Raw genomic sequence first — 13,868 nt, 5'->3', positions numbered from 1 at the left:
TTTAGGTGAAGACGTTTCTTTGAGAGCTGTCTATAGAAATAAATGACAATTAAGAATTTAAGTGATAGTCTTTCTGTTTGACTAAATTGATACTTCATTTAGTGCAACTTTCCCTCTATCTACGAATTACACAAAGTGCATGGTGTTTTACACTTAAACTATTACAACAGAATCACATCTGACTGTTGCACTAAGAGAGGCATATTCATCCAAGCTCGAGGCTGTTAAACAAAGTTCCACACTTTGGTAAAACCTCAATTCTAGAGGTCAACTGGGTTAAAAGTAAATGCATCATCATGAGCCATTTAAAACAAATACAGAAAAGTCACTATAGTGATCAGTTTTAGCGTTTGAATTGACATTTTACATATTACACTGTTTACATCTTGTTTTTGTACAGTTTTTGCAAAAAAGCGTGGTCAAACATGTTCATATAGGAATGTATGAAAAACATGAACAAATATTGCTTAAAGAGAATTAACTGACGGTCCTTCTAGCATGAGAGTGTTTAAGACTAAACAAATCATATTTATTTTAGAACATCTTTCTGCTATGTCTACGAAGCGTTGCGGCAGCATGCAGACACAGGCGAGACGGCTCGCGCGCCTATTGGCTGCCCTGCGGCAACTGCAGCAGCCAATTGATAAGGCCCTATCGTGACGTCAGCTCCAATACGTCACGTCCCGCCGAGACGGGCGTGGCCTAGGGCTATAAATATAGCTTCGAGAGGCTAGCTCACTGATTTTTCATCTATTCAGCGGAGCTCACGCATCGCTGGATCCTGAGAGAAGAAGCCGCGCCGTTTGAGAAAGCCTTTCAGCGGGACGAGCCACTGCACCTGAAGCCGCTGGCCGCGCCGCCTTCAGTCACCTTAGAGGAGCTAAGAGGTTAAATCCTCCCAGACCTCCCATATGGGACCTTTCTACGGTCTTGTAGGCCATGAAAGGTGCCCCATTTGAGCCAATCCAATCAATAGATATCAAACACTTGTCTTTCAAAACAGTGTTTCTTCTGGCTCTCGCTTCAATAAAGCACATGGAGGACTTACAAGCGCTCTCAGTGAGCGCGACATGTATGGAGTTTGGGCCAAATGACTCGAAAGTCATACTCAAACCGAGGCACGGGTACGTTCCTAAATCCCTCAACACACCGTTCAGGGCTCAGGTGATTTCCCTGTCTGCCCTGCCGGTCTCTAACGAGGAAAAGGACGCCAGCTTCCTTTGCCTGGTCAGGGCATTAAGGGCTTATGTGTCTCGCACATCTGTTTTCAGACAGACAGAGCAGCTCTTTGTTTCACTCTACGGACGTTCTAAGATGGATAGTCGATGCTATAGCACTGTGCCCATTAGGTGTCAGAGCGCACTCCACGAGAGGTGTGGCCTCGTCGTGGGCTTGGTCTAGTGGGATTGCCTTGCAAGATATCTGTATGGCGGCAGGCTGGGCCTCCCCATCTACATTTATAAGGTTTTATAACCTAGAGGTTCCCGCTTTGCAGGCTAAGCTGCTTTCGGTCTAAAAATTTGTACTGTCTGCCCCGATGTGTTCGGCCCAGAATACTGAAACTGCTTGAGCAAACACTCGCTGATTGATCACGCAGCTCTATGGGCAGCGTGTAAGACCCACTATATTCGTCAGTTCAGGCCGGGGGTCGCCCTGACTGTACGAAACATCATCAGTATAACTGCTCCTTATAGGAGATTATATTATTACAGGAATGATGCTATTCTAGCCACTCTTTCCTAGGGCCTATAGCCCTAGGCCACGCCCGTCTCGGCGGGACGTGACGTATTGGGCGCGAAGCGCCCCCATTGGAGCTGACGTGACGATAGGGCCTTATTGATAGGCTGCTGCAGCTGCCGCAGGGCAGCCAACACATTAACCAAAAGCCATATATGAGAACTGAGGTGGACGATGACATCACGGTTTTCTCCAGAGCGGCTATATATATATATTAACTAAATTAATAACTTTTTTACAACAAAAATGAAACATCACTGAGCTTACTTAAACTGGACTGTAACGCTATTTTCTTCTGGAAACAAACTTTGTTGCATTATTTTCCTGTTATCTCTGTAAAGCTGCTTTGAAACAATCTGTATTGTAAAAAGCGCTATATAAATAAATGTGACTTGACTTGATTCATATAGCAGCCTAGTCATAACTCATAAACTCCTATTCAGCAATATATGATTTGGAAACAAGAAACAAACTACAAAATAAAAGACATGAAACAAAACCCAAAACCAAACTGACATTATCTCTTTGGCGCAATCCAGAAAGTTGAAGCGCGGGTTAATTAACATGAGCACTTTACTCCATCATGTAAATGTGCCAGATATTTGACACATTTTTTGTCATGTTGTTGCAAGTTTTAAAGTTGAGAGCAGAGAAATAGGCCTACACACTCTCTCTCTCTCACACACACACACAAACACATATATAACGCATATATATATAATACAATTATGGCTATATTTATTTGCAAGTGCAACAGTTGTGTTAAGACATTTCTGTCTTAAGAACAGCTGATGGACACCGTGCTGAGTTGTCATGGGAACATCCCAGGTGAAGATAATGAGGAAGTTAGGCTTTCTAAACCGTGAATTTTTAGGGCCGTGATATTCAAATGACGATTGGTTTCAGCGCCACATTTATCAACGTCCGATCATTCGTACGATGGGATTGGCTGTATTCCAGTGTTTCATGAATCACACCTGAACCCTGTCCTAAGATGATTTCTGCGCTCGGATCTACGTTAGATTGATAAATGAGGCCCAATTAGTAAAGTAGGCTATAAACTCAGGGCTCTTTCTGGAACTTAACAAACACTTCCTCTGAGATTCTGAAGACAACAATCTGAAAAGCAAGGTGAGTTTTTGGAACAGAAACCTACTGAATAACATTTGCGTTGTCTTTAAAATACACTAAGATTCCACAGCGTGCAGCATTTGAGTGCAGACATTTAACTTTACCTGCTTATTCATTTTAGGTTGATTTTTCAAGTTCATCATGGCAATGCTGAGCAGTCTTCTGCTTCTTTTTGTTGTCTTCTCCATGGGGAATGCAGATGGTAACTAGAACATTTAATTGTAAAAACTCTTGCCAGTTTAAGTGCATTATGGGAATGTACAAGATTCTATTTACTGATATTTGCATGATTAATGAAGCATTTTCAGTGTTAAAGTACACTTTTTTTTTTTTTTTTCATATAATCACACAAACTTGAAATAATTTTAAATAAAAACGCTAAATATTACAAAATCCCCATTTAGGTAGTGAATCCACACTTGATTTTAGAAGATGTCCACGTGGATGGCAAAATTTTGGACGCCGGTGCTACAAGTACTTCTCTCAATCGGTTCCCTGGATCACAGCAGAGGTAATGTATTATACAACAAAGCTATTTGAACAACACCTTATATTATGTCTTTAATTAAATAAATGGTTTGGTACAATGTATTGTGTTGTTGTAAGACACTTTTGCTGCTATTGAGTTGGGATATGGGTAAGGTTGGGGACAGGTTTGATGGTTAGGTTTAAGGGTGGGTTAACACTGGGTCAACAGAGTAATCCTAGATCTAATTACAGCTGTATTAATTGCTTTCATTTAAAATCAAATGATTGATTTAAATGTTAGTACAGATTCAGTGCTCTTAATATAAGTGGGAATGTTTCTTTGTTTGCAAATTACTAATGTTTAAAGCCATTTCTGCTTTCTGCTAAAAAGATTATAAGATTTTGTAATGACAAATCTGTCTCTTCAGAGAAACTGTCAATCTTTTGGTGCGAATCTCGCATCTGTGCATGATCAACCAGAGAATAATTTCCTGCTGAGTCTGTTGCGTGCTTCCACAAAAACTTGGGTTGGTGCTCATGATGGTGTACAAGTAAGTTCAATTGTGTGCCCTAAAGAAACCTATTTGTTTGTCTAAACTGAAATTTCTGCTTTAATCAAAGGCAAAGTTTCTAATGAAGATGGTTTGACTTCAAAGCTGAACTTAATTGGCTTGCGTCTGACTACAGTAGTGCACTTTTTGTACTCATTCTCTTCACTTAGGACGGAGAGTGGTTGTGGAGTGATGGAACTGTGTATGACTATACCAACTGGTGCTCTGGAGAACCTAACAATGCAGGTGGTCCTGAGAACTGTTTGGAGATCAACTGGACCTGTGAGTGCACTCATTTATTTTTATTTTTTTTAACTAATCTGCAATCCTATAATTTCATATCATACAGTAACATTAAATGCCTTGTTTGGATTTCTCTATGCCTTAAGTTGAACACCACTGTAATGATCAACTGATTTCATTATTCCACCATACAGCTAACCGTTGCTGGAACGATGCATCCTGTTCAACCTCAAAGACCTATATTTGTGAGATCCGTCAACCTGGTCCATATTGACTTTGTACTACATTTTCTGATCTTATCTTTGCAAAAAAAAAAATCTGAAATTCAAGCTCTTAATTTTTTCTGAAACACTCCTCAATTAATAAAGCATTGAATCAAGGCATGTGAATTGTGGACAATCAAATAAGTGTGTATATTGTATAGCAAGGTTTGAGGATATGGTTCGTAGAATGGCATTTAATGATATCAGGGAAGGGGGTTTAAGCAAGCGCACACAGTGGCTTCATTGACAAAACACTAGAAGACATTTGTTTCCTACATTGGACTGTAACTCTTTGTTTTGTCTTATTAAAATATGCATCATGATCCTGGAATTCACCATGGTCTTTACATGGTATTCTGGCTCAAGTTCAAAACCCCATGTTACTCTTTGATTTGAACGTCACGTGAATAATGTAAACGTAGGCATATGTGAGTATTTTTGGAAAGAAAATATTGGTTGCAATCTACAGGGTTCCTACGCAGTTTAGAAAAGTATGGGATTTTGAGTAATTTCTAAGTATGGAAAAATATTTGCCTTTCCAGACTATTGCCCCTATTTAGTGTTCTATAATAGAACGTTAAGAATAAATTTATCATTGTGTTTTCATGGCAGCTGTTTAGTGATTGTCAAGCACAAATTAATTCAAGGTGCACTTTTGCATTATGCAAAAATGAAATGCATGGGTTTCTTATGATATTCTTTGCACTGTATTACAGAGCCACTAAAAGGATCTTTGCAAAACTAAATATGCAGACTTTCATGTGTGCATGAGAAAACATTAAACTTAGCATAGATAATGCACACTGAGGCACCTATTGCACCATCAGCCCATTTCATGGTGTGGTTTCTTGGCCGCCATAGTGTGTTAAAACAGTCTTTTGATAGACCCTTAAATTTGGCAAATAGGACAATGCACACAACCATATTGTGCCATGGTTTCTCCTCCACCACAGAGGATACATTAAATTGGACATTAGGCCTTGATATTAGAGGTACTACCCTAAGGAAAGCCAAATTTTGAGCGAATGGGCCTAGATTTCTATTAATTCATGTGCATATTTGCTCTTTTTCTTCATAGTAAGCTGGCAGGGATGCACAAAGGACATAGATTATTGATTAGAGAAATTGTAATGCATAGTTGTAAATTGTAAGCATGCAAAAAAAATCCTGTGCGCATGTGAATAGTTTCTCGAGGGCACAAAAAAGTTTCTTGTGTGCATGCAAAAGTCTGTATTTATACAATACTGTGCAAAAGTCTAAGGCACTTTAGTATTTTCACCCCCCAAAAATTGTTTTAAGCCAGTTATTTATATATTTTACTGTAGTGTGTCAGCTTACGTTTCCAAACATTCATTTTGCCATTTAATTGTAATAATCCAGTGAGATTTTTGTATGCTCAAGGAGTGGCAAGAGCCGGTATGATCTGATCTCACCATCATTGACATGAAGAAACAGAAAAAAAACTGAGACAGACTAAATCCAGAAGAACTACAGCAATGTCTCCAAGATGCTTGAAGAAACCTTCCTGCAAAGCTACATCACTGTGAGACGTTTTAGGCACTTGTGTAAAAATGCTGTGAAGTAAGGATGCTTTCCAAAATAATGTCATAAATAGATTTGATTTATCAATTAGCTTCTATTAACTGAATCAAATCAATATTTGGTGTGACCACCCTTTGCGTTTAAAACAGCTGTTAGAGAGAGGTTATAGTGTAGCATATGTCACTTTGAGTGATTTATGACCCTTAAGCCCCGCCCCCTTTATGACATGGGAATATTCCCACGCTTGCCCCGCCCCTTTCTACCCCCTCCCTCCCACCTCCGGACAGGTCATGTGACCGTGGGAATTTACCCACGGTCCCCTTCCCTACAAACATCCCCACCCCTTCCCCACTTCTGAACAGGTCATGTGACCGTGGGGAAATTTTCCCACGATCCACATTAAACCATCTAAAACAACACGTATTAAAATTATATCAAGCAAATAGTTCTATTTTCTAATACATTTGAAGAAAAGTTGTACTTTCACAATTACATAGTGTTTAAAGGTGTATAAAACGTTGTATAAAGTTAAAATACACGTCTTTAGCATTCATACATTTGTAAAATGTTAAAACATTAATGAAAAAGTTTAAATTGCATTATCTTAAAGCTATCAAAATGTATTAGTATTAAGACATTAAACAAATATTAAAACATATCAAACGCGTAAACACATACGTACATTTAAAAACTGACTTACGTTTTTACAATTCCGTTTGTTGAAAGAGAACCAAAACTCTTATTATCCATCTCCAAAGGCTTAGAGCTTTTAACTCCAAAAATGACAAAATCCGACAAAGCAAAAAGTTCTATTTTCTAACATACATTTAAAGAAAAAGCTGTACTTTCACAATTACATTGTGTTTAAAGGTGTATAAAACATTGTTTAAAGTTTAAATTATATTTTCTTAAAGATATCTAAATGTGTTAGTATTAAAACATCTAAAACAAGATTTTAAAGATGTTAAAACATTAATGAAAAAAGTTTAAATTATATTTTCTTAAAGATATCAAAATGTGTTAGTATTAAAACATCTAAAACAACATTTTATGTTAAAACATAAATGTTTAAACATTGAAAAATCAATGTTCAGTCATTTACAGAAGAGTTTAACAAGTTAAGAGTTTTTTCATTACAAAAAGATAATTTTTTTTAAAATGTTGATCCATAAGCATTTAACTTTCACACATTATTTATAAAATGTTACATTTTACATAAAGTATCTTTAAAAGTGTATATTTTCTTAAAGATATAAAAAATGCGTTAGCATTAAAACATCTAAAACAACATTTTATGTTAAAACATAAATGTTAAAACATTGAAAAATCAATGTTCAGTCATTTACAGAAAAGTATAACAAGTTAAGAGAGTTTTTCATTACAAAAAGATAATTTTTTAAAATGTTGATCCATATAAGCATTTAACTTTCACGCATTATTTGTAAAATGTTAAAACATTAATAAAAAAGTTTAAATTATATTTTCTTAAAGTTATCAAAATGTGCTAGTATTAAAACATCTAAAACAAATTTAAATGTTAAAACATTGAAAAATCAATGTTCAGCTCCGGACCGTGGGAATTTTCCCCATGATCCCCTCCCCTACAAACATCCCCCTCCCTCCCACCTCCGGACAGGTCATGTGACCGTGGGAATTTTCCCACGCTTGCTCCTCCCTTATGGGCGTGAACAGAACCAGGGAAATATTATAAATTAAATTATATATTAAATTATATATTTAATAATATAAAACGTTGTATAAAAGTTAAAATACACATGTGTTTAGTGTTCTCACACATTTGTAAAATGTTAAAATGTCAATGAAAGAGTTTAAATTGCATTTTCTTAAAGTTATCAAAATGTGTTAGTATTAAAATATTAAAACATATCAACCGTTATGTTAAAAATCACAATATTAAAAAACAAGTATTAAAAACTGACTTACGTTTTTACAATTCCGTTTGTTGAAAGAGAACCAAAATTCTTATTATCTCCAAAGGTATATTCCACATCAAAGATATATCCAAGACCAAGGTTTATCCAAAAGGTATATCCAAATGAATATCCATATCCAAAGGTGTAGAGATTTTAATTCCCAAAGTTACAAAGTCCTCGGGAAGAGTTCAGCAAAAAGCGTCCACACGGTTACATCCCAAAAGTTAGAATGACAGAATTGAAGGATGCACAATGTCTCCTCAGGCCACTCCCACATCAAGACCCCTCCCACACAAGCTATGTATTGGGTAAAAGATCAGCGAGTTGTTTTTAATTAAAGAAAAGTTTTGTTTTCCACATACAAACTTTTTAAAAACAATGTATGTATAAAGTTAAAATGCAATGGTTTAGTATTCGTATGTTTTACAACGTTATCTGAAAAAAGTTAGAATGTGGTTCTCCACATACAGATTTAAAAACCGTTCAAAACAACATCAACAAAAAAAAAAAAATAAAATAATGTGCAATCATTTAAAACAAGTTTAAAAAAAAAATACATCAACCAAATAGGATCGAGTTCTTTAACATTACAATATGCTACTAAAGTTTAGTTTTAAGTTCCATATGATACATCAATCATCGTTGGTAGAAACATGAATGAGCATCATGTGTGAAGCCGAGTCTCCGCCCACCTAACACTAGATTTATTTATAATTACACTAAATAACATTTATAAAAAATAATAGTTGTTTAAAAAAAAAAAACTCATGTTTTAGTTAATTTTGGACTTTTAGTGAAGTTAACACTAACTTCTAATTCACTAACTTACTGATTTATTCACTCTTCGCTCAAAGCACATGAATGAGAAATAGAGTCTCCGCCCACCTAAAACTCCGCAACGCATGAGAATACACATGTGCAGCGGTAGCCTATAGCTACAGATTTAAATCTTGGTAAATAGACGTATCAAAACAACGTTTTACATTTTTTAATTTTTTATTTAGGCTAATTTAGTTATTAATTCACTATTAGATATTTCTAGCCTAATATTTTCAAGCATCTGTCCAGACACACACACACACACACGGATGAACGTCTTAACTTTTACGACATCATAGAGAGAGAGCATCACTTTGTATCATGCTGTGTTATGCCTAGATAACGAGAAATTATCTCTTGTGAACTCTGAATGGCATTGTGAGCTTTGGGTGATTCTGTAAACTTTTGGTTTTCTTTACAAGAAATTGATGAAAGCTATTTTTAGAGTCGACATGAAATCAAAATTGACCCTATTTACTTTGTTAGCGCATATTACTAGTCTTGTGGTGAACAATTAATCCGTACAAGTTAATACACAGGAAAAAATTGTTGGCCATGGTAATCTTTAATCAAAGTCTGAAAAGCGGCTTCCGGTCTGGAAACGGCGTTTCTTTTCTGATGACGTCAGTTTGACGGCTTAACCACTCCTTAAACCGTCTGCTATGAGCAGAGATGGAGAGGAGGAGCGCTAAAGTAAAACCCTGCCCTCTGTTCAATATTCCCTTTCACTTGGAAATACGTCACAACACTGGAGAAAAGTCGTTTTGCAACTTCCGGTTCACGGGGACTTTAAAAAACATTATTACAACTCTTTGCTTTACAAAAACTGTAATTACACTAAAACAAGACAAAAATTTCATTTACCCCTACAGTAGTCATATAGTTATTTCTTTATTTTTATTCTGTATTTTTACAGACTTAAAACCATGATGCTTCAAAGTATGGATTAGAAGTAGGCTAGTTGAAGACACAAACGATTTTGAACATTTATACATTTGTGTGTTGCAAAAGCTGAAGTCTATCTTCTTTAAATAAAGATTCACCTTTATTTATGCTTTAATTTCTTTAAAACAATCTGGTGACCTGCATTATTTCTGTGATTACTTGATTAGTAATATTGCGAGAGGTTTCCTCACACGTATAAAAACTCTTTAGATGTGTTTGTGACAAACACAACATCTTCACTTAGAAGACTTTTTTTAAATGTATGGCTGATCCTTTTTCTTCTGACAAACTTACATTTCATATTAATTACCTGAGGCGTTTAACAACCACAGGAAATGCATGTTGATTTCTAAGTTTCAGGCATAGTGCAAACATGCAATGTTCGAGAAAGCTTATATTGGTGTAATCTTTGTGAGATCTCACCCACAAACGCAAAACTTTGTGTTGGGTGATCCACGCATAGCTTTACTGAAAGAAAATATTATGGAAGTCATTTTCAAACTGTAATTATACCATATTTTATATATTAATATTATGGTTCCATGTTGCTTTAAAGTTTTGTTTGTTTGTTATTAACTAATACCTGTAACATCCTGCACAAATGACAGAAACATATGAGCTAAGGAGTTAAGGATGTTCATTAATCCCAAATAAACAGATAATGGAATGTTCACAATCTACAATGTTAGATATTCTCCTACTCATGTGTGTAAATAGTTGTGCTTAAATCTTTGGGTGTATTTTTACACGCCAACATATTTTGTCACACCGTAGTGATGCAAAGTACCACACTCTTGTAAAGCTTATGGACTAACTTTAAAACATCATCTTTATACAGAATCACACGTGTCCAAAACATCCGTGTAAGATTCAAAAGACCAAATCTCTAAGAAAAGAGGGCTGAAAAGCATCGTTTATAATAAATACACAAAAGTTTCCAAATTATGGTTTTATTACTCCGCTAGATTTAGTCATCTTGTTCAGATATCACAATGCTGTTTCACATATTGTAGGCTATGTTGGACTGTATGTTGGACATTCTGATGAAACATAAGACTGCAAATCGACTCATCATTCATGTGGGGAAGAATGATATTCATAAAGAGCAGTCAGAACTCCTTAAGAAGGATTTCCATGAGCTTTTTGAAACACTTAAAAGACTGAAAGTTCAAACATTCATCAGTGGACCTCTCCCAGCAAGAGGAACAAACAGGTTTTCACGGTTACTTGGGCTTAATACGTGGCTGCAAAAAACCTGCAATATAAAAGGAGTAAACTTCATTGACAATTTCAATCTTTTCTGGAGTCAGAGACAACTATTTCATCGGGATGGCCATCACCCAAACAAACTTGGTTCAAGAGTGTTAAAGGACAATATCTACTTCTCCCTCAATCATCCTTCTGCAGTTTGTGCCAATCCACTCAATCTGAACGGCACACACACACCTGGACACAGTACGAATGACCACAGGACTTCACATCAGCAGCAAATGGACATGATAACACCACTCCGCCACAACAACCTCTGCTCACGGACACAATCTCAGCAGAGCCCTGCACACAGAGCTCACCACAGACAGACATATCAGAACTGCTTGAAGATTCAGCACCCAAGGACGACTTCCTGGAAAACAGCCAGGGAAGCCAGGACAGCATATTACAGCCTCCGAAGACACCAGAGCAACAGCCCCTTTCACCAGACACGTTTTCCCTCTCCCCAGCATCGCCACATCTGTGCTTCTCACAGAAAATGGAAGAACTGGTGTATGCTGGAACCAGACTATCCCACTCTTTTGCTGCAAACCCCCAGATACCAACCAAAAAAAGACAGGCACCATTACCACCAAAGCCTGCGGGCCCAGCTCGCCCTCCCCCTCCTCCTGTGAGAGCTCTTCGGCCTCTGCCACAACGCCAGGGTGAAACTCAACAGCAACTTGGTTGGAGAAACTCAACAGCAGTGCAAAATATGAAAAGACAATGCAGAAAAGTAGAGCACATGTGGCGGAAGACAAAACTTGTAGTCCATTATAACATCTACAAAGACAGCATCCATGCTTTCAATATGGAACTAGGCAAAGCTAGACAGACTCAAATATTATAAACAGTAATTTAAACAACACACGCACTCTTTTTGCTACTGTAGAGAGACTGACAAACCCTCCAAGCCAGATTCCCAGTGAAATGCTCTCAGACAACAAGTGCAGTGAGTTTGCTTCTTTCTTCTCTGAGAAAATCAATAATATCAGAAAGGTGATCAGCACATCCTTGAGTTGCACTGGGGTCAGACAGATCAAACCACCTGAGAAAGTAGCTACTATGTCTGACTTCAAAGAAATTGATGGCAAAATTTTGGAAGAAACTGTACAGCACCTTAAAACATCAACCTGCGCTCTTGACACACTTCCCACATAATTTTTCAAAAGTGTGTTAAACAGTTTAGAAGCAGATCTTCTAGAAGTGGTAAATGCTTCACTTCTCTCTGGGAGTTTTCCAAACTCCCTGAAAACTGCAGTTGTCAAGCCCCTCCTGAAAAAGAACAATCTGGATAAGACCATATTAAGCAACTATAGGCCGATCTCAAATCTTCCTTTCATAGGCAAGATAATTGAGAAAGTTGTCTTCAATCAGCTGAACAAATTCTTAAGCTCGAATGGATACTTTGACAATTTTCAATCTGGTTTCCGACCGCACCACAGCACAGAGACAGCGCTCATAAAGATAATAAACGATATTCGCTTAAATACTGATTCAGGCAAATTATCGGTGCTGGTACTACTCGACCTCAGTGCTGCATTTGACACTGTCGATCATAACATACTTCTGGACAGGCTGGAAAACTGGGTGGGGCTTTCTGGGATAGTCCTAAAATGGTTCACTTAGATGGGAGAGGTTATTATGTGAGTATAGGAGATCATAAGTCTGAGTGGACATCCATGACATGCGGAGTCCCTCAAGGCTCAATTCTTGCGCCACTCCTGTTCAACCTGTATATGCTCCCACTGAGCCAAATAATGAGAAAGAACCAAATTGCTTACCACAGCTATGCAGACGACACACAGATTTACTTAGCCCTATCGCCTAACGATTACAGCCCCATTGACTCCCTGTGCCAATGCATCGATGAAGTCAACAGTTGGATGTGTCAAAACTTTCTTCAGTTAAACAAAGACAAAACTGAAGTCATTGCTTTTGGAAACAAAGATGAAGTTCTCAAGGTGAACGCATACCTTCACTCTAGGGGTCAAACAACCAAAAATCAAGTCAGGAATCTTGGTGTGACACTAGAGTCAGACCATAGTTTCAGTAGTCATGTCAAAGCAATAACTAAATCAGCATACTATCATCTGAAAAATATTGCAAGAATTAGATGCTTTGTTTCCAGACAAGACCTAGAGAAACTTGTTCATGCTTTCATCACCAGCAGGGTGGATTATTGTAATGGACTCCTCACTGGCCTTCCCAAAAAGACCATAAGACAGTTGCAGCTCATACAGAACGCTGCCGCCAGGATTCTGAGCAGAACCAGAAAATATGAACATATCACACCAGTCCTCAGGTCTTTACACTGGCTCCCAGTTAGATTTAGGATTGATTTTAAAGTATTATTACTGGTATATAAATCATTCAATGGCCTAGGACCTCAATACATTGCAGATATGCTCACTGAATATAAACCCAACAGATCACTCAGATCACTAGGATCATATCAGCTAGAAATACCAAGGGTTCACTCTAAGCATGGCGAGTCCGCTTTTAGCTATTATGCCAGCCGCAGCTGGAACCAGCTTCCAGAGGAGATCAGACGTGCTCCTACAGTAGTCACATTCAAATCCAGACTCAAAACACATCTGTTTAGCTATGCATTTAATGAATGAGCACTGTGCCGCTGTTCGTCCGACTGTTTGTACTGTACTGTATTTTATTTTTTATTTTTCTAAACTGTTTTAATTATTCTTATTTCTTTTTATTATTTTAATTTCTTCTATGTAAAGCACTTTGAATTGCCATTGTGTATGAAATGTACTATATAAATAAACTTGCCTTGCCTTGCCTATGTGTTTTAGGTGAAGACGTTTCTTTGAGAGCTGTCTATAGAAATAAATGACAATTAAGAATTTAAGTGATAGTCTTTCTGTTTGACTAAATTGATACTTCATTTAGTGCAACTTTCCCTCTATCTACGAATTACACAAAGTGCATGGTGTTTTACACTTAAACTATTACAACAGAATCAC

General features: G+C 37.2%; 1 protein-coding gene across 1 annotated transcript; it reads left to right on the top strand.

The window, feature by feature from the left end:
* The first annotated feature begins 2,616 nt into the window (after positions 1-2,616).
* On the top strand, positions 2,617-4,834 carry LOC311286878 (ladderlectin-like). Its single transcript, XM_084403325.1, has 6 exons — positions 2,617-2,868; positions 2,990-3,070; positions 3,273-3,379; positions 3,765-3,887; positions 4,058-4,169; positions 4,325-4,834. The coding sequence occupies exons 2-6, from the start codon at positions 3,010-3,012 to the stop codon at positions 4,402-4,404; spliced, it is 483 nt and encodes a 160-aa protein (XP_084259451.1). The 5' UTR covers positions 2,617-2,868; positions 2,990-3,009; the 3' UTR covers positions 4,405-4,834.
* The last annotated feature ends 9,034 nt before the right edge of the window (positions 4,835-13,868 follow it).

This window comes from Rutilus rutilus (assembly GCF_951802725.1).
Source record: "Rutilus rutilus genome assembly, chromosome: 2".
NCBI classification, from domain to species: Eukaryota; Metazoa; Chordata; class Actinopteri; order Cypriniformes; family Leuciscidae; genus Rutilus; species Rutilus rutilus.
Note: the sequence above shows the minus strand (reverse complement) of the source record. Positions and strands in the feature narration are given on the sequence as shown.

Bases quoted from the DNA above. Each gene is read 5' to 3' on its own strand.
- LOC311286878 (XM_084403325.1), top strand. From the start codon at position 3,010: ATGGCAATGCTGAGCAGTCTTCTGCTTCTTTTTGTTGTCTTCTCCATG. The intron at 3,071-3,272 runs GTAACTAGAACA...ATCCCCATTTAG, and splicing joins CTCCATGGGGAATGCAGATG to GTAGTGAATCCACACTTGAT. The intron at 3,888-4,057 runs GTAAGTTCAATT...CTCTTCACTTAG, and splicing joins GTGCTCATGATGGTGTACAA to GACGGAGAGTGGTTGTGGAG.